Below are 19,944 nucleotides of genomic sequence, written 5' to 3' on the forward strand. Positions count from 1 at the left end.
TAACTCAGACTGCTGGAGCATCATTTAAGCTTCAGATAAACTTTTAAATGTATTTTTGCAAAAAATGACTGTGTGGACACACTGTGGAATTTGTCCTCCATTATTTACATTGAAAGTGCATTTGAGGGGATCTTTTAATAGCCAGTATGAACAGGAGGAATGATTACAGCGAGGAAAACCTCTTTCACTGTTCATATGGGCACCTGACTCAAAAAATTGTGAACCTATCCTTTAAACACAAATTTGTGCAAACTGCAGGCAGCTCGAACAAGATATCGCCCACTTATTAGAAGATCATTTGATAGAGACACTATTGTCTCTACCAGACACGAGCTTAGAGAGATAACACAGTTAAAACTCTCGGAATTTCCATTGTTGCTGCAGCTGAAATACACGGTGTAGCGCCTCTGCTTGCTTTCCGTATAAATCCTTAATGAGTCATACTTTCAGCCAGTTATCCTGTGAATTATCATCTTTAAAATCACAGTGAGTAATTTTAAAACTGGGCTTATTGAGTTGACATCCAGACTAAACTGATATGTGACACCAAGTTAGTACTAAATGGTCTTTTGTGCCCCCTGGTGGTGATTATGACAGCCCTTAATAATTAGTTATTAGCAGCATGCACAGCAGTTGCATCATGAAATCATGTGTATGCAAAAGAAAACAAACAAATTAAAAGTAAATGAAACACTTGAGGCAGAAAATAGCAAATTATTTTAATGATCAGATCACTGAGTTACTGTATATTGAGTGTTTTCCTCCTCAATACAACCACATCTGGATCAGTGATGGTTCTTTAAATTGCAATTCATAAACATCCCTAATCTCAAACACACACACACACACACACACACACACATACACACACACACACACACAAATAAATACTACAAATGTAACTTTGTGATGTATTTACAGTAAACGTTTTACATGGTCATCAAGCTAAAAAACCAACAAACCATACATACAAATTTACATTTAATGATTTTTTTTTTTTAAATGTCTCTTGTGGTTAAATAATACATTATTTAAAATTAAAACTGAGCAGATTTAACTGAAAAGGAACTGATCTTGGCTTTAAAAGCAACAATTTGAAGATACATCATACGTCCTAGAGGTCAAATAAATATGTATGAGTTCACATCCCGACTGAGACGAGCAGGGACCCCGGTACTTTGTTGGCAGTTGACACACTGTGCATACTAGACTTAACTTCATCACTGGAAGTTAAAAATGCTCCTACTGCTAAGGCACTGGCAACTTTTAATTTGCGATTTGTGCATACAATGTACAGTAGAGCTGCACAATTACATGTTGTGTAATTTACGTATTAGTTTCTAGTATCTATAAAATCTTTAGAAGGAGTGTAGTTACAGTATTCGTACGTCGCATGTCGATGCAAGGCTACTGGAAATCAGCATCAGTGGAAAGAGTGACGTCTGCACGCTGACTCACAGAGAGCTTTAAAAAACTGAATGTACAACGTAAACCGACAGTCATGCATCTCATAGAGGTCCAGAGTCCTCCCTGATACAGAGTCAGAGAACTAAAGAAAGATTAACTGATTATCAAAACAGTTGGTGATTAATTTTCTGTCGATTGTCAAATTGATTAATTGTTGCAGCTCTATATATGGGTTTATTTCTGTTATAGCTTCCTGTCAGTCCACAGTCTTAGCGATAACATACATGTTTATTAGTGTGTGTTAATTTTTCTGGTTAAATCTGTCTTTAATGTTTTTTTGTCATGTGCAATATTTTTAATGTTTATTTTCATGTAAGTATTTTTGATATATTTGTGATTCGTGATTATTGTCTTTGTACTCCTGGTGAGTTTTAATTGTTTACTTCTTGAATTGTTCAATATTTTGAGATGTTTTTCACTTTGTGCGAGATGGTAGCCATTTTTAAACATTTTGATCTCATAAGATCCGACTGCGATCATAACATCCATTTAAAAATGAGTTATGCTTATTGTTACTTTGATGTTTGAGCTTCACTGTGCAGAATGATCTATGTGCAGTTTGACTCTAGGCGGCTGTTTTCACTATTATAACTTGTATTTTTTCAATGAGGAAGAAGAAACAGATGTCATTTTTAAGAATTTTTAGCGAACAACTGAACTTTTTTGTGGAAAAACCTTATCAGACACAAATTTATAAAGTACAAAAGTATATTTATACGTCTTAAAACATGTCTACAGGTGATCTGTGGTTTAGAGTCAGTGTGCAGAAGTTACTCTTTTCATCTATAAAGTCTTTTCTTGTTAAAAATAATGAAAGATATGGATATAAAATGAAAAAATCCTCAAAATAACTGTAATCAAAGTATCTAGAATTATTATTCTACTAATGATGCCTTTTTATTTCGGTGTTTGTGAATTTTTTTTTGCAAAGTTTATCACTATTCTAACTTGACAAGAGAGAAATATATTCTTCATGGTGTTCAGTTGTGCTTCACAGACACTTCCTCAGTGAATAAAACCGCTTCAAAATATGAAACAAGCATTTGCTGTCAAACACCCTGAACTCTGACCTCTTCCTAATCCCATGTGATCCACACGGCTGTTGCTCAGCAGCATCCTACGTCTTAGTGTGCGTCATTAAAGCAGCTTGCGTCGGCTCCACTTCCCCACCCTCTCCTTCGCCGCCTGGCTACCTGGCGAGAAGAAGGAGGTTGCTCTCTGTGTTCAGTCTTTTCTCTCTCTCTCTCTCTCTCTCTCTCTCTCTGCTCAAATGTTGGGGTCTCCCTCCAGCTTGGTGAGGTCGGGGGCCGTCCCCATGAACATGCTGCGTCCTCGCTCCAGGCGGCTCTTCTTGTCCGTGAGGCGGAAGGCCTCCATGAACTCCTCGATGTCGATGCTGCCGTCCTGGTTGCTGTCGATGGTGACTGCAAGGTCGGAGATGGCCTCGTCCGTGATCTCCATCTTTAGGTAGACGCTCAGCAGCTTCCATGTCTGCCGGAAGTCCTCCATGGTGATGAAGCCTGAGGAGGAGGTTAAAGGTTAAAGATGCAGGATAGAAAAGAAGCTCTTATGGATGGAGTGATGGGAGGAGATTATAAAAAAAAAAAAGTGTAGGGAGAAAGCAGAGCAGGAATGTGTTTGAGATAAGGGATGGGGGGGATGGAAAGACCATCAGTAGATCAGTGGGTTAATCCTCGTCTTAACCGGGAGGATTCCGGAGGGCGTAACCTGCCGTGGCCTCGTTTGCAAGCCACAGGTGGATTAACGGAGGCTGACCTCGGTAACCATCTCTATCTGGACACAAACAAATTACAAGTCTCTGACACACTTTACGCCTCCAGTGAGACAGACGGTCTCTCATTAGATCGTCTCTGTCCATCAGTGCAGTAATTTCATCAAGTTATTGACCAGAAGGCACATTTTTCCAGAATTAGAGTGACACAGTTTTATCCAAAGAGAAACATATGTTTGGATTTACTGCATTCTGATGCAGGTTAATATAGCTCTGCGTCTTTTTGCCACACAGATATGGAAAACCAAACTACAAATTATTAAGATCTTGCTATTATTTTAACATTTAAAAAGAAATGGCCAGTTAATTCAGGCTACTAGATTAATTTTGATGATATCCTATTCATTTTAGCTTTGTTTTTCTTTCTTGTGTGATTATTGTCAGCTAATTGGTTCTACGATGCTCTGTTTGTTTTGTGTCTCTTGCTGTCCTTTATTTTGTTTGTATTTGTGTGTTTTTTATTTGGCCAATTCATGTTTTTATATTTGTTTTTTTTTTTTTACAATTATTATACTTGATTTGACAGGATGGTCCACTACAGCCTCTTGACCTCTCCTGTCTCATCTGTTTCATTTCCTCTTTTTTGCTGTTTGTTAAATGCAATAAAACTAAAATAAGCTTCTACGACGGCCTTTTTTCCATTGCTGTTTCTGTTAGAGGTTGATGCACAATATTAAGTCTTAAGAAAATCACTTTGATTCCTGGAGAACTGACAGTAAAACCTGATATTTCTTTACATTATGATCATGATGTCGTGATTTGTCTTTTGCCACTTTGAAAAATACAAAAAAACAGCAAAATAAACCCAGAAATGCAATATAACATTTTAAGGTGAACTGTTAAGAGTGAAAGAACAAAATATGTTGTTTAAAAGAAAAAGATGCCAGTGGTGAGTAAAGTGTGTTTTACCTGAGTTGTCTGTGTCTACGATCCTGAAGATGGTCTCCAATGTGGAGCGGTGACGGTACAAAGTCTCAATCAGACTCTGGTCAATATGCTGCGAGGGGAAAATGTGAGTGAGAAAAATCCTGATAGAAGTCCTTAAATTTATCCAAAATGTTATTCATCATACACCAGTATATCTTTAGCTACTGGAGACTGCTTTGATGTGTCATTACATCCGTATTGGGTCCTTTGATGGCGAGCTCGTTGAACCACTCGTGGTAGTTTATCATGCCTTCGCTGGTCCTGCAGGTGACCAGCTGACTACGAAGCATCCTCCAGGGCAAACTGAGGCGCATCACACTCTCCACTGCAGAGGCCCAGTCGTTCAGAGACACCAGACCTGACAGAGGTGGAAGGAGAGGAAATACTTTCTTATTAGCAGAGACTTCAGCAGTCTGTGAGGATGACGATGAAGTTTTCCATTATTTTACTTTTAATTAAAACATTCAATTACAGCCAACATTCAAGTCCCGTCATATGCTTAGATGTGCATGTTTAATGTTCATCTTATCCATGAACTTGATATATATTACATTTAGTTTTGCATTACTTTCAGTAGCAGTGTATACAGACAGAAGAGGAAGAGTCAAAGCATAAACTAAAGAAAGGGCGAATGCAACGGCCAAGGTAGAATCAAAACTGAGCAAAACAGAGTCCCCTTTTCATTTGTATCTTTTTACACCAGTCTGTCTCATTACAGACATTTCAGTCAGAGAAACATACGTCAAGGAAATGACCCTTTATAGCAATGTGGTTATAGTCATGTATGGTTAAACATGCATGAACATTAAATCTTAGTTAAAATCAACAATATGAAATTCCACATAAGGAGGAGGTGGAGGGAGCTGCAGCAGCAAACTGCACTGGCAAGAGTGTAATCAGCAGAGTGAACAGGTTAACATGTCCGAGGTGTACATGTACACCTGCATGATGTGACTGGATGTTACCAGCCACACAGCTGTGGATGAGTCAGTGATTGTGAAGCATACACACAGAGTTTCTGCAGCGTTCACCGAGTTGAACTTAAGACTTTTAAGACCTTTTAAATACCACATAGAATGCAATTTAATACCTGTTTCACAATCCTACCGCCCAAAGTGTGAAAGTATGATGGAAAATCACTGGTGCTTTATGAGTCGATGATCTCCTGCAGCTCACAGTAGTGACAGCAGTGTTTGCTACAGATCTGACTGAGACTCATTAACTCATTCAGTATTAAACAGCCACCAGTATCGCTTGTAGTTTATAACATTTCCCAACAGCTTATTCACTAATCAGGTACAAAAACATTTTATAACTAACATTACTGCTTATAGCAGTAATGTTAATGAGACTTTTGTAAATTAAATTTAAGGCATTTTATTACCTTCTAAGGGCTTTTTTAGGAGGCTGAATTCAATGCTTTTTAAGACTTTGAAAGACCTGCAGACCCTTCACATGTAGGTGACGTTTTTCCTCATTTACAGACACTACACACACACACACATACACGTTTTTAAAGTTGATTTGTGCTGTGACTCTACAGGATTTGGTCATGTATGATTTTATGAGAGAGTTGTCTTTGCAAGCAAAAACAAAGGTAACTCTGTGGTGAAAAACTGAGATGTTTTGTGACAGAAAATTGCTTATTTACTTATTATATTCTTGATAAACACAAAGTGCATGAACAAAATTAAATCTCTGAAGTGGTTGAACAGTTTCAGCTGAAGTTTCTGCGCTCTGGAACAGACGACATGTTTTTTTTTTCCCTGAATGAGGATTATGATGCTCCACACAAAATACAAAGAGGCGATCTCACGTTTCCTCCCAGCCAGACATTGTCCTCCAAGAAACACGAGGAAACGGGAGGCACATGTGACGTCTGTGATAAAAAATGAACACCTGGGAAGTAACACCTGATCCGTTTGAGGGCTGAATTGGTCGGTGAAACTCACGCTACACACACCTGTGTTCTCTCCGTCAAACTTTTTGAAGGCACAGATGAGGTCAGACTTGTGTGAAAACAGCTGCTCCCTCAGGACTTTGAGGGCCGAGCGCTCGGTTCGTCCCACGCTGCAGACGAGATAACAGCAAACACAGAACATAATGAAAACTATTGAAGCCAGAACAGTGTAGAGAATGATGTTATATTACACAATGGATGTCTAAAAAGGTAACGTATGTTAGGATATGTGATTTTGCGCTCTCATGTTTAAAGTTTTCATCTAATCCAGTAACAGCTGCAAAAATAAAATCAACAGGAAATTAATCTTCAACTATTTTAAGTCATTTATCACACAAAAATGTCTCAAATGTGTGAATTTGCACATTTTCTCAGTTTTATATCAGTGTAAATTGAATGTCTTTGAAATTTGGACTGTTTTCTAGACTAAATAATGAATCTATTAATGGTGAAACTAATCCACAATGAAAACAATACAGTAATAATTAGCTGCAGCTCCAGTGGGATGAGTCACTATGTAAATGGCACCTTTGTCTCACGGTAAGCTCTCTGATCATGCTGCTGGCCTGGTACTGAACCAAATAAGGCACAAGGTCCGGACCCAGCTTGACGTAGGCCCCCCTGTTGCTTCCCACGTCGTAGTAATTGGAGGCAGAGAAGAGAGTGAGGATCTAAACGAAATGAAAGAAACGATTGTTGTGTTTTTGTCACAGCTTGTCAGCGCGCAGTGTGAGAGGAGATGTTTTGAAAGTCAACGTCACGCTGCTGAACATTTTGGCATTTGATTTAAGTCACATCAGACAAATCTACTGCGTGAAGCTGATTATATAGTGAGTTCAGACATCGAGGACATAACTTCATCAAGATGTTAAACAGATGGCTTTTTGTCACTCAGACAGAGGAGACTTTTATGTTAATGTTCCTTACGGCTTTATTCGTTTACAGGAAGAGACGATGCTTGTGCAATATTGCGAGAGGGAGCAGACAGAGAGAGAGAGAGAGGGGGTGGTAAGTTGAAAATGTTATGATATGAAGGAAGAAGACATTTCTGTTGCATCACTGATCAAGTCGAGTCAAATTTCTTTGCATAGCCCAACATCACAAATAACAAATTTGCCTCAGGGGGCTTTACAATCTGTACAGCTATCTCTATCCTCAGGCGCTGATGGCGTTTAAAACTTATTTTGATGTTGAAGTCTTAATTAATGAACATCGTGATCATCGTGGATGCTCGACTCCACCTCCCTTAGTGAATCCACTCACACTGTTACTGTCAATGTCATCATTTAACGTTATTAGAGAGCAAAGTCTGCTGCCTTTTTTATAAAGTCCGACATGCACCATCACTGAATATCAGTTAAGCTGTTACTCTTTAATTCCTGTTCTTTCAAATGCTGCTTGTTCATTTATTCAACAGTTGGCATAAATTAAAATTGAAAATTGAGACGTGTTCTAGTATGATTGTTACTGTGGTTGTACGAAGGGTTTTTAACATCTTCTGCTCCAGTCGCACCGCAAAGGGAAAACTGACTTTAGAAAGTGAAACAAGACACACGTTTCTCTCTCTGCATGTTTTATCTTGTGCTGCTGCTGTAGCCTTTATATTAATCGGATGGAATTAAATTCAGACTCAGGACACATTTGTTCTGTGTTTAAAGTGACAAACAAATGCTACAAGTCCGACTTTTGTATTGCCATCATGACTTTTACATAAAAGCGACCAGGGTTCTTATTCAGACATGAGACCGACATGTTAAATTGATGAATGTAAAGATTAGATTGGATTTAGATTATCAGCTCACCTTACGGTTGTGGCAGAACTCGTAACCGTCCTGTTTACACTCGTGGGAGCGGATGATGAGCTGCAGGTTGTGTCTGTTCAGGAAGTCCTCGGTGACGTCGGGGCCCCAGTAGCAGCCTCCGCCCCTCAGCTCGTTGGGAATGCAGCCATCCTGGGACATGGGGTCGCTCCACAGCAGGTCCAGGATCTAGTGGTGCATAAGAGAAGAAGAAGAAGAAGAAGAAGTTTTCAGTTTGAATCTATGGACTCTGGTACTGAAATTATTTTGTTATTCCACATGTAACTCAACCAGGGTGACCCTTTCTGACATGAATTCTTACTGACTGTTACAGTTTATGTTGACCATAGTTATTAAATAAACTTTGCACACACTCTGTTATTTAAGATCCAACAACCCTGAAATTGAAACACAGTACAAAAAGATTGTAGCACACAATCTTCCTGATGAGGAAAAACTGCAAAAATGAACTTTGAATCTTAACTTTTAAGCCAAAACAGATGATATGTGTCTTGTTTTTTGCTATAACTTGTTATATTAATGTGTCGTGTTTGTTCTTAATCCAAATGTCTATTTGTAGGTTTTCTGAGAGACCTTTGCTGTGCAGAGTTGGGACGACAATAAACTCGACTTGAACTAATGTGCTCAGAAAAATGGAAATACGAACAATTTTGTGACAACTGGGCAAACTCCATCTGCTGAGGGATGATCATGTGATATGACCGAAAGCTCCAGAACAGTCACTAAAGGACCCTGTGTAGAGATTGTTTTATTGAATTCATGATTTGAGTTTTAATTAACTACTTAATGAAGTATTTGTTTACTTTTTTGTTTTAAAAATGTAATTTCTATATAATCATATGATTATTTTCATAATTTCATGTTGATTTATTATTATTTTTTGGTACAAATTAAAGTCTTTAAGTCTGTTTAAAAGTAGTTTTTTTCAGTGGAGAAACAAACAATATTTTCACCATCTCTAAATCTGAATTTCAGTCTGCTTGCTGACGATATTCCTCTGAGTGATTTACAGCCGGCACGTTTGAGAGCCAGATGAGATCACTGACTTTTACAGCCACAGATTAAGGTGCTGACGGCCAGTTTGAAAAGAAGATTGAACTCACCGTACAGGGATTAATGACGCGGTGGATTACAGCATTTTAAGGCCCACATAGGCAACAATCCACAGCACCTCCTCTGAGCTGAGTGTTGATTACTTGTTGTGACTCAGGACTGTTTTAGTCCACTGGGACACAGCAGAGGAACAAAGATTATGACACCTCACTGAAATAACACCCCCCCTTATGACAGTTGCCACCTAAATAGCGTGTGTGATATAAGTGTGATACTTTGAGGCCTGAAAACAACAAAAAAACAACAAGTCTACACTCATAACTTCACTCACAGTGGAAAAAATAACTAAATTTTCACCATTTTAAAACACCGACACCTCCTCTAACTGAATTGTGCCTCGTTAACATAACAAACAGTAATTCAGAAACGTTACTGAGTTGGTGAACAAACCCTCAAACACCTGAGTGCACATTTATTTCATCAGATACCTGAACATATACAGTACATCTTTATATGTATCTGTGCATGTGTATTCATTTTTGTTCTCTTCTTTTCTCCTTGTTTTATAATTGTATTACTATATTTAATCATTTTTCTGCTCTGTTTTATTTTGATTAATTTATCTTGCTTATGGTACTTAATCACCTTTAATAAAAGTGTTTTAAAAGTGTTCCTAATATTTTGTCCACTCCATTAACATACATGAAGGGGGCAAAATATTAGGAACCCTTTTCAATATAATGCACTCCAGTAAACCACCACCACCCACTATGACTTCAATAATAAATATACAGTAGAATTATCACCTTTCTGACAATGTCAACAAAAACTGAAGATGTAAAACCTTCATAAAAGTAGAATTTATGGCAGAGCTGTTGTGTTGGACTACATTAGATTAGCACAGATGTTCCTAATAAAGTGATTGGTGAGTGTACAATATATAAACAAAACTGAGTACACCTCTGATCAATAGGGATTAAATATTAAGTAATTACAAATCCTGTCTGTTTAATACAATTTCTCTCTTGCCAACCTTCTTGAGACTGGGAGTCATCTTTTCTTTCAGTATTTGGATTAACAGTCTTGCATTCATAGAGCCATCTATAAATGTCATCTCCCCTACACCCTTTGCACTCATGCAGCACCATATCAGCACACTCCAACCTCCATGTTGCACAGTCGGTACTATGCAGTCTCTGTGGTAGTCCTGGCCGGGTCCACGCTTAACATGCTGGACCCCATCTGATCCAAACAGATGGGGTCAATGCAAGGCTGCGTAAATAGCTAATTGTGCATGCCATCATTTTTCAAGGAGACCCACTGCGCCTTCTGTTATTAGTAGTATGTGTCTTCCTGTCCCTCCTAACCACTGCTGCGACTGTGTTTTAGCTTCCGTTCAGTACCCTGATGATGATCTTGTACCTTCTCCCATCTTTATGAAGTCTCACAATCTGGTTTCTTACTTGTTCAGGCAATTGTTTTTTAATTATAAATAAGATCAAATACCCTACATGTCACCCTAAAAATACTGCAACTATTGTAAGATGATCCAATTTTGAATCATTTAACATTTTAGTGATATTACTGTTTTGTTATATACTTTATATACATGGTGTTAGAACGGGAGTCCTTAAAAAACTATGTGGGATCAGTTGGATTTGCGGCAAACAAGTTAGTGAGATAAAAATGTGTCAGTGTGAACGTCTCTGCTGCGTTTTCACTCTCACCTGCCTCCACTCCTCCTCGGCGTTGTCACTGTTGACGGACTCAGTGGGCATGGATTGGGTCTCATTGTTTTCGATGAAGATGGATGCTCTCCGCTGGCGGATCTCCTCGTCATCCACGCTCCCTTTGATCCGGTCAGAGAAATCCTGCAGCGAGCGGTTCTGGAAGCTGCTGCGGGTGCCCAAAGGTTTGGGACACGTGAGGGAGGCCCGGCGCTGGCAGAGTTTGCTGGTCCAGTCTTCTTCCATGTCGGAGTCGATGGACATCCCAGCTGAGCTCCGGTGTCTCTTCTTTGGAGGCCTCAGTGCTGAGACGTACTAGAAAAACATAATGTTGTCTTAAGATCTGTCTTGCTAAGAATGACACAAAATGAAAATGTGGGAGAGTGTATCCGTGTTAATCAGAGTTCATCACACTCATATGATATTTCCTCACATTGTGTCTGTCCACTCTGGCGAGGATGCTGAGGTCCGTGGTGTTGGAGATCCCTCCGTGGAGGACCAGCACTTTCTGATCGATCACCGTCGCTAAGGGCAACCAGCTGAATATCTTCTGCAGCAGCTTCAGGATCCGTTTTCCATGCATCTGTGGAGAAGAGCAAACAGAAAGTGACTTTCTGTCTTTCATCCTCAAATTCTTCTTCTTTTTGGGTTATACTTATTTATTTTTCTATTTTTCATTGCAGTTTGAAACCTTTAAAACTTTTATATTTCTATTTTTTGTTTATCTCAAGTTTGTCTGGATTTTTGACTAATCAGAGTAACTTGTGCAGGAGAGCTGGTCTGTGAGTTACAGTTTACGGTTTAAGTTTATGGTATTTTTCATTCACTATTTATCAATTTTAGGAAGCTTTTATTCCCAGAACTGCAGCTCTTAAATTCTTCATTCATATTTAATCCAAACAAAATCATGAAAAAGGTAAAATACGTTTAAATCTTTGGGATTTCTGAGGTTACTTTTGTGGGTCTTTGGACCACCATGACCTCCCTGACTCATCAGAGGCCAAGAGAGTCAGATGTCCTGCAGTCAGCTGGTTTGATGACCTCAAATTCTCTTAGCTGTTTAATTACCATTTTAATTTGTGGCTCCAAACATAGAAGGGATAAGACATTTTGGCTCTGCACACTAGTTTGGTAAGCAGGGACGAGGAGTTCACATCAAACAGGAAACAAAAGAAATGTCCACACAATCGTAACTTACCTTGTATTTAGACAAAACTTCTTTAGTGAAGCCGTACCTGCAGCAGCCAAAGAAACAGTAAGATAACAGTTACAAACTAATTATTTAATTACATCTGCTTACAACTCTCTTCCTAAACAGGAGGATCAGCTCATATGTGGGACTTTGGGGTTCAATGTCTCCCAGTTTTGTTTTGTTTTTTTTGTTTTTTTACCTCAAATTGATGATATGGTCCTCGTGGTTTCCTCGATTGAGGTGGACTTCGGTAGGATAGACCAGCAGGAAGGCAAACAGAATGAGGAGGATCTCGATGGAGTCTCTGCCTCGATCCACAAAGTCTCCGTTAAACACGTAGGGCTTCTCCATGGACGGCATGCCATTCTGTGATTTAAACAACAGCGACAGAAAGAAGTATTAAAGGGTCATTCTGTCGTCCAAATGTAAACAAATGATCAGCCGCACAACTGAGAGCAAAACACTGGATTACATGCAGGTCCTGTTTTAATTTCCACCAATTCATGGAGATGGACTGAAGTCCACTAGAAAAATCTGATTAGTCGGGTATGTTGGACAGAGTGTGGATCATTTGATGCAGCAGCTCACTTTGGAAATGTCAGAAAATAAAAGTGTTTTGGGAAATGGTCCGTAAAGTGTTACAACAACTAAGGTCCCTATGAGTAATATAGTACTGTATCGCTCTAATTTATCAAAGAGGTGACAGATATTCGGTTAAAATAGTGTTAATAGCAAGTAAAAAGGCTATTATAAGAAACTCGGGGAAGGTGGCACCGCTTACAAAGGACCAATAGCTGATAATTGTTGAAGAAATCTTCTTATTGGAAAAACTAACATAGATCTTGAGACTATAAGAAGCAAAGCTGGAAGAGAAATGGGAAAATGGGCAAAAATGTTTTGTTTTTGCCTTTGTGTGTAATGTAACACATATCCTCTATTAATAAAGATTTAGCTGATAAATAAACTAATTTTAGCTTATGATATATTTCAAAGCTCTGAAATGCTGGAAGACATTTGTAAAATCATTTCAGACAAAATCATGGTATTTAAACAATTTACACAAAAATGTCAATCTGTAAGATAAAGTTAAGTTAATGAGATAAAAAAAGAGGAAATTCTCAATTGTGCCTCTAAATCAAACATTTTTAGAAGACATGGTTCAAACCTTATAGAAAATCAGCAGCAGGTCTTCCAGCTGGCCGTGTAAATCACCTGCAATGAAGAAGAGATGCAAACAGTACATGAACTAACACAGTTCATCAATAAGAAACAAAAAAAAACCCAAAAAAAAAAGGTTTTCAATTAAATACACAGAGTTGCTAAAAATATCAAACAATGAAACTTTTATTTAAACTCACCACAAATAGTGATTTCTTTGCTTTGGCAAGTGGAGATACGACTGATATTTGGGAACATCCGGAGCAGTTTCCACGTCTCCAGGAGGAGCTGGAGGACGTAACGCGAGTGCAGCTGCTACTGGGAGAAAGACTCATTAGCAAGAGGGGTTCGAGCAAAGAGAAACACACGGATCAACAGTCCTACACAGTCCTGTCATACTGCCTGATAACTGATACTGAGGTTCATACATTCATGTTTTTCTCCCTCGTTGCTTTCACAAGACATAACTGCCAATGACCAATATTTGCTTGATTTAAATATAATACATTTTCTCCAGGATGCACCCTTCATCATCCACAGTGGAAACTGTTTTATCTTCATGTTTCTATCAGTATTTTACTATCCTGCTTTTGAAATTCAGTGGTGACTCCAATAATCAATCAACACAATTCAGTGTGACACCCAGAGAAAGGATCCTTGAACTCACATTAAGGAAAGATGTCACATTCACAACTTTTTCAGAGCTGAAACTATTAGTTGATTAATCAAATAGAAAATTAATCTGCAACTATTTTGATAACTGATTCCAGTTTTTCAAATGTGAATATTTTCTGATTCTTTAGTCTTCTATGACAGTAAACTTAATGTCTTTGGGTTATGGACAAAACAAGATACTTGAGGACGTCATCCTGGGCTTTAAGAAACAGCGATCAACTTTTTTCACCATTTTCTGACATTTCATGGACCAAATAACTAATCCATTAATTGAGAAAATAATCAACAGATTAATTGATAATGGAAATAATCATTAGTTGCAGTCCAATATTTTTGTTACTTTCTGACATTTATAGACAAAACAACTTATCGATTAATCAATAAAGTGAATGGCAAAATGAATTGATAGTGAAAATAATTGTCTTACTTTCATTTTTATTAACTGTCTGCCTGTTTTAAACATTTTCCAGTTGAATGTCATTTACACAGACACATCAGATCATAAGTATAACCTTATTATTTTGATTACTTTAAATGCTGATGCTGTTATTTCTGTCCAGTCACAGTGACTTATGTTTTAACTGGGGTTTTACGCTGGTGAAGAAGCTGGACTGGTTGGTGGTTTGCACGTACTTTCTTGTTCCTGAACGCCTCCACCAGACCGACTGCCTGCTCCACCGTCAGAGGGAAGGTGAGGTGAGGTCCTGAGTAGATCTCCGGCACGTCGATGTTGTCGAAGCTGAAGTACCTCTCCCACTCGGTGTCCCGACACACCTCGTTCTCTCTGAAGATGTGCGAGATCAAATTTCCTAGAAGGTCGAGACAAGAGTTCAAATTCAGAGGTTTCATGGAAAGAAAAAATCTGACCGTATGAATCCAAAACTCCTGATTGAAGAAGAAATCTTACGTTCATTGCTCGATGGTGTGAAATTATCCATGAGGTAGCCGAGGAAATTATAAAGCTGCACAGAGAAGAGATGCAAAAGTTGAGCTTGTAGATTTATTATTTCTCTGTAGCAAAACATCTACAGTAGAGAACTAAAATGGATAATTTGTTGTAGTTTCTCACCTTGATCTGAGCCTGTTCTCCAGAGTATTCGATGGACTGGAAGATGTGCCAGGTGTACCTGCGTCTCATCTCTGTGCGGGCTACATACTGCCGGTACCATTGCTGAATCAGTACAGCAGCCTTTATAGCTAAAACAGAGAGCGCAGAGACGACAGATGATCACAGGATATCTCCAACTTTTCAGGAGCTAAGTTTGAATTTCCTCAATGAATGAAAACCGCACATTCTAAAAGATGTCACATACAGATGTTTGAACAATACTACAACTACAGACAGCTGTTGTAAGTCCTCTTTCTAAAATGTAGCTTTTTACACTTAGTTAAGCAGATTTTGTCTTTTTTGTTTACTTCTACAGAACTTGATATCATGTTTTTTTTCTACTTGATTTGGACATTTTTCCACCAGAGGTTCTGATCCTGACATATCTGGTTTAAGCTTCATAGTATGTTCAACATCTGGCTTCTCCTATTAGACAGAAAACAACAAGACAAACAAAGGATGGAAGATGTGGCTTACATGTGACGGCTGCATGCAGCAGAACATAAAGAAGAAAGGAAAGACAGATTCATTAATACAGCAAATATAAAGAAGGAGATTACATTTATAGTGAAGTGCTAAGCAAATAAAAACAAGACAGACAACTGGATGTTTCATAAAGGAGGTTCAGAAAAGCAGATCTCAGTGTGAAAAGTCATGTTTCATAAAGCCAACTCAGACCTGATGTTAACAGATGAGTTTGGTTTAAGAAATGACTTTTAAACACAAACCTGAGTCATCAAACAAAGATCACATCAATTTATAAGGATGAAAACACACACAAAACACAAAACTGTGATGTTCACAACTGCAGAGCAGCAAAGATTAATATGATTGAAAATAAAATATTAACAGACCAAAAGGAACTGAGTCACTGCAATTAATAAAGCAAGAGAGAACTTTCGGCAGCATGTTGTAGACCAGCAGTGAGCTGAGAGCCTGAGACGAGTACGGATGAGCTCAGTATTAACTGTCATCATGTCACTGTGGGTTCAATAATGCAAATTTAATGTACAGGATGTATGAGATGAAATAACAATAACTAATAATTTTCTAGCTGTACTCCATATGTTGGAAATACTGTTTGAATACCTTTAGATTGGCTGTCTGCCTTACCTGTGTTTATACATTTTTAGACGTCTGTATGTCTAATTTAATTAAAGTGACATTTTTGATGAATATAAGTGACTTTCACAGAGAGAAAACATATGGTGAAACTGCTACTTAAAGTACTATGAGACTACAGCAATGGAAAAAAGGTTGTTTATTAGGTTAATTTTAACAGCAGTGTAAAAGCATATATGTCGACTGGAAGATAGTCCAGATATTTTAGGTTAAATAAAAGGTAAGAGTTTAGATTTGCAAAAAGTGCAGTATGATAAATTTGACATCTTCTGTAAACAGACTGAGCAGTAAAGAGGAACCTTTGGAGAAAACTCTGTGTTTTAGTCTGACAGATTGATTATAACATTACTTAAACTTGAGGTGAAGCTGTGAAAGCTTGTCTGACCTGATCCAGCCTCGTCTGGAGGGAAACGTTTCCATGGTTACTTAGGTCAGACTCATTTAAACCTTCTTTATGAAACCGAATGTCCTGAAAAATGATTCTGATTAAATTAAAGTAAACAAGGTTTAACTGGTAATCTTGCTTCATAAAACACCCCTCATGTTCAGAAATGGACGACCATGAAGTTTGTCTGTGTAGGTGGATGACGACATACTATCTTATCTCAATCGGAGGAATTTAAAAATGATAAACAGTCTGTGTTCGGAGCTGTCTGGAGGATCATGGTTACCTTTTTTGGAGTGTTTGTGGAACTGGTTGGACTTTGTGACGCCACATCCCATGACTGTTCCTGTTGGAAACACCAAACACACGTCAAATCAGCCAAAACTGATGAACATCCAAGTCATTTGTCTGCAAGATTCAACATATGAGCATCATTCAACTGTATTCTCTCAGTACTACAAGATGAATTCAAAGCTTCTTTCTAAAATAGACTATTTATATATATATATATATATATATGTATGACTATACATGACTATATGAGTATACATAGATTTAGATATAAGTTCACAACACTCCACAGCCATTCGTAAATGAATTTTCTACAGTCTTGGCCTCTTAGAAATGCCTTCATTCACAGAGCAAAAAGCTGAGTGTGGCTCAGCAGCAGCAGCTAGAGGATGTTCGACTTCATGCCGCGTTAATCTTGTTATCTGCCGGTTCTCCCCTAACCTCAGTGGCTGGCCTCAATCCTGCGGGGGAAGACTGTTTCTGTCTGAATTCTACGAAGGCTTACATTAAGCAATCTATATAATAGAGAGGCGCCAGGAAATACCTCCATGGAGCTAAGACAAGCCAACTAATGCACAAATTACACTTAAAAAATGTTACAAAACTTCCAAAAAAGTACTTCAAAAGGTCTTTTCTTGCTTTGGCCTATTTAAAGGAACATATGGGTGGCTTTTGTCACATGTAATGGTATTTAGCACCAGGCTAATTTCATCCAATCAGGGAATGTTTCCAGAACAAATCGCTGTTTTATGAATGATTATGTAAAGGCAGAACTGCACTAAAAAGCCAACCAGTACTTGGTTCTTTAAATTTTGAACTTCAGTAGATGTTTCTGACACAAAAACTGGCAGCTAATGCCCTGCTTGTTTCTGCTCTTTTGATGTCTTACAGTTTTATTTACCTGCTGTAGAAATCTAAAATAAAGCTTCTCTAAAAGCTGTCATCTACTTACGTGATCACCTTCTCTGTCCAGTCACCTCTTCCCAAGTTGTCTGGCTGTCAGTTCTCTGTTTCAGTGAATATTTAGGCAGACATTTGCTCTGTTTCATCCTCCACAAAGTCCACCAGGATCAGGTCAAGAACTGCAGGGTGTCAATCAGATCGGTCATTGTCGGTAGATGAATGACAGCAGCACCGAAACGAACCCAGTAACTCACCACAGAGGCCTCATTTGTGCAGCTATCCCCGCTGTGCCGCTCCCTCGGACTGAGCAGAAGCCGGTTTAGACTTTAGATCACATAATCAAGGCACCAAGCTACAAGTGGATTATTGAGCTAATGACTTGATGCGACTAGACTAGGCTTTATATAGGAAGATGGCAAAGTGCAAAGGTAAACACAGGTGGCGGGAGGAAGGCCAGCATCTGTTTTTGGAAATGTTTTGATCAGGGTGCTTTTTTTGGGAGTCCAGGATTGTGTGCGCATGTGTGGTCAGGTGTTTTTACTGGACCAAAACTCTTTCTTATGAAAACTTACCTGATATTCAGGTCTGCTGTTACAGGTTCAGCTCGATAAGTGTTGAGGAAAAGCTGAAAAAAAAGCCCCTTCCCCAAAAAGCACGTTATAATGTCCACTTGAGTGTTTTTTAAAAACTTATTTATGATTGTCTGTTATTTATTTCTGTCAGTAGGCAGTTATTTTACTCTTTCTTTTTGACACCTCAAATAGTTTTCACCAATCTGAAGTGATAATAAATTGTAAAAAGCTCAAATATGACTCTATCTCACTTATTTTACTTCCTCCTGATGGCATTACTTAGCTATAACTCCCCTCCCAAAATATAAAAGATTAAAATATGAAACACAGAAGTGACCTAGAAGCAGTGTTTACCCCATAAGGGACCACAATATAGTTGAGAGATGTAAAATAATAAAGTTTTATCTTTCTTGTGTCACTCTGGTTCAGTTTTGTGGTGTTTGATATGACCGTAAATTAATTATATGTGTTTTATGCAACTATATGACGCCTATTTTACGCTGTCATTGAGGCCAGGTGTCCCCTTGTCAAAGAGATGATGTACCTCCAGAGAAAAAATAAAAATAAAGACAAATGTATCTAAAAAGAGTTTCTGGTTAAATGAAGTTAAACAAACAAACAAAACAACAACAACAAAAAACATATTTCTGCCATACAAAGTTATGTTTATTATTTCAGACTTTTTTTTAATCTTTGCCATTTTTGTAAAATACTGGTTGATTTTACATCTTAAGAACCAACTTAATTCATTCAAAATAAGAAATCAAATCACTGGTTGGTTGACCTCAAACGCAAGTAGATACAGTTTTGTTTTTTTTTGTTTTGTTTTTATGGGATCACAAGCCAAGATGTTTAGGAACCACTAACCTAGAAATAGACTTATTATCCTACATGTGATTAGTAATCATGAATTTGTTATTTTTGATTGATTCATCTGTTCATTATTGGTATAGAAATGTCATAGTTGTGCAAAGTCCATAGTTGTTTTGCCTATCAAAAAGCCAGAAATTTAATTTCAGTCTAATATAAAACTGGGAAAGCAAACAAATATTGCACTTAGGATGGTTTAATTGTAATAATAATAATAATTTTTACCTAATGAATGACTAACTGATTACCTTAATAGTTATTAGCTAACTAATTATTTGACAACTAATTTTCTAAGTTTTAGCAAAGGTTTCAGTATACTGGATACTTTGTCAGTAGCTACAACATTTAAGTGAAAGGGCTGTGTAACGTCCCGCTGCTATTAGCAAAGCTTAATTTTAATATTAAGTATAGCAAACTGTTATATTTGAAAATCATTCAAACACAAGTAGACATAGCTTTGTTTTTAGGGGTAACAAAGCCAGAGAGTTTAGGAACCACTAACTTAAAAATGTGGTAATCATCCTTCATGTAATTAGAAATTAGTAATGTGTTATTTTCGATCTATTATTGGTCTAAAAATGTTAAAAATCATTGTGAATGCATGTTTTGTCTGTAAAAAGGCCAGATATTTCAAATCAGTTTGATATAAAAAGGGAAAGGCAAACACACATTGCATTTAGGAAGCTATAACTAGAAAGTGAGTGCCATAATTACCTGATAAATGACTAATTAATTAGCACAATTGTCACTTACCGGCTAATTTCTGACGGCAGATGCATCACCATGGTAACAGCAAACGTTTCTGTTAGCTGGGTGCTAATTTCCCGATAAACTGTATATTATGGGATGTAATTTGTCAGTAGCGTCAGTGAAAAATTAATAACATTCATTTACTTCACTCTGCATATTAGTAAAGCTAATT

The 19,944-nt window shown here is 37.8% G+C and overlaps 1 protein-coding gene across 8 annotated transcripts; it reads right to left on the bottom strand.

Moving 5' to 3' along the window:
* Positions 1-740: 740 nt before the first annotated feature.
* Positions 741-19,854, bottom strand: LOC121904202 (serine/threonine-protein phosphatase with EF-hands 2). Of its 8 annotated transcripts, none has more exons than XM_042421813.1 (20): positions 19,776-19,854; positions 18,153-18,220; positions 17,630-17,883; positions 16,673-16,732; positions 15,357-15,365; positions 14,841-14,968; positions 14,679-14,733; positions 14,405-14,580; positions 13,297-13,411; positions 13,104-13,150; positions 12,138-12,304; positions 11,945-11,981; positions 11,180-11,329; positions 10,747-11,061; positions 7,949-8,134; positions 6,675-6,817; positions 6,150-6,256; positions 4,378-4,544; positions 4,169-4,256; positions 741-2,987 (listed from the first exon to the last, which is right to left on the bottom strand). In XM_042421813.1, the coding sequence occupies exons 4-20, from the start codon at positions 16,722-16,724 to the stop codon at positions 2,734-2,736; spliced, it is 2,196 nt and encodes a 731-aa protein (XP_042277747.1). In that variant the 5' UTR covers positions 16,725-16,732; positions 17,630-17,883; positions 18,153-18,220; positions 19,776-19,854; the 3' UTR covers positions 741-2,733. The 8 variants fall into 8 exon arrangements, with proteins under 8 accessions (XP_042277747.1, XP_042277748.1, XP_042277746.1 ...); XM_042421814.1 differs by lacking the exon at positions 19,776-19,854 and having other exon boundaries at positions 17,630-17,759; positions 17,835-17,883; positions 18,153-19,765; XM_042421812.1 differs by having other exon boundaries at positions 17,630-18,220.
* Between the last annotated feature and the right edge of the window lie 90 nt (positions 19,855-19,944).

Source organism: Thunnus maccoyii, chromosome 9 (assembly GCF_910596095.1).
Source record: "Thunnus maccoyii chromosome 9, fThuMac1.1, whole genome shotgun sequence".
In the NCBI taxonomy this organism is placed as follows: domain Eukaryota; kingdom Metazoa; phylum Chordata; class Actinopteri; order Scombriformes; family Scombridae; genus Thunnus; species Thunnus maccoyii.

Excerpts from the sequence above, each read along its gene's own strand:
- LOC121904202 (XM_042421813.1), bottom strand. The coding sequence starts at position 16,724 with ATGGGATGTGGCGTCACAAAGTCCAACCAGTTCCACAAACACTCCAAA. Across the intron at positions 8,135-10,746 it reads CCGAGGAGGAGTGGAGGCAG|ATCCTGGACCTGCTGTGGAG; the intron begins GTGAGAGTGAAA and ends ATGCACCACTAG. Across the intron at positions 4,545-6,149 it reads GTTTGACGGAGAGAACACAG|GTCTGGTGTCTCTGAACGAC; the intron begins GTGTGTGTAGCG and ends CACCTCTGTCAG.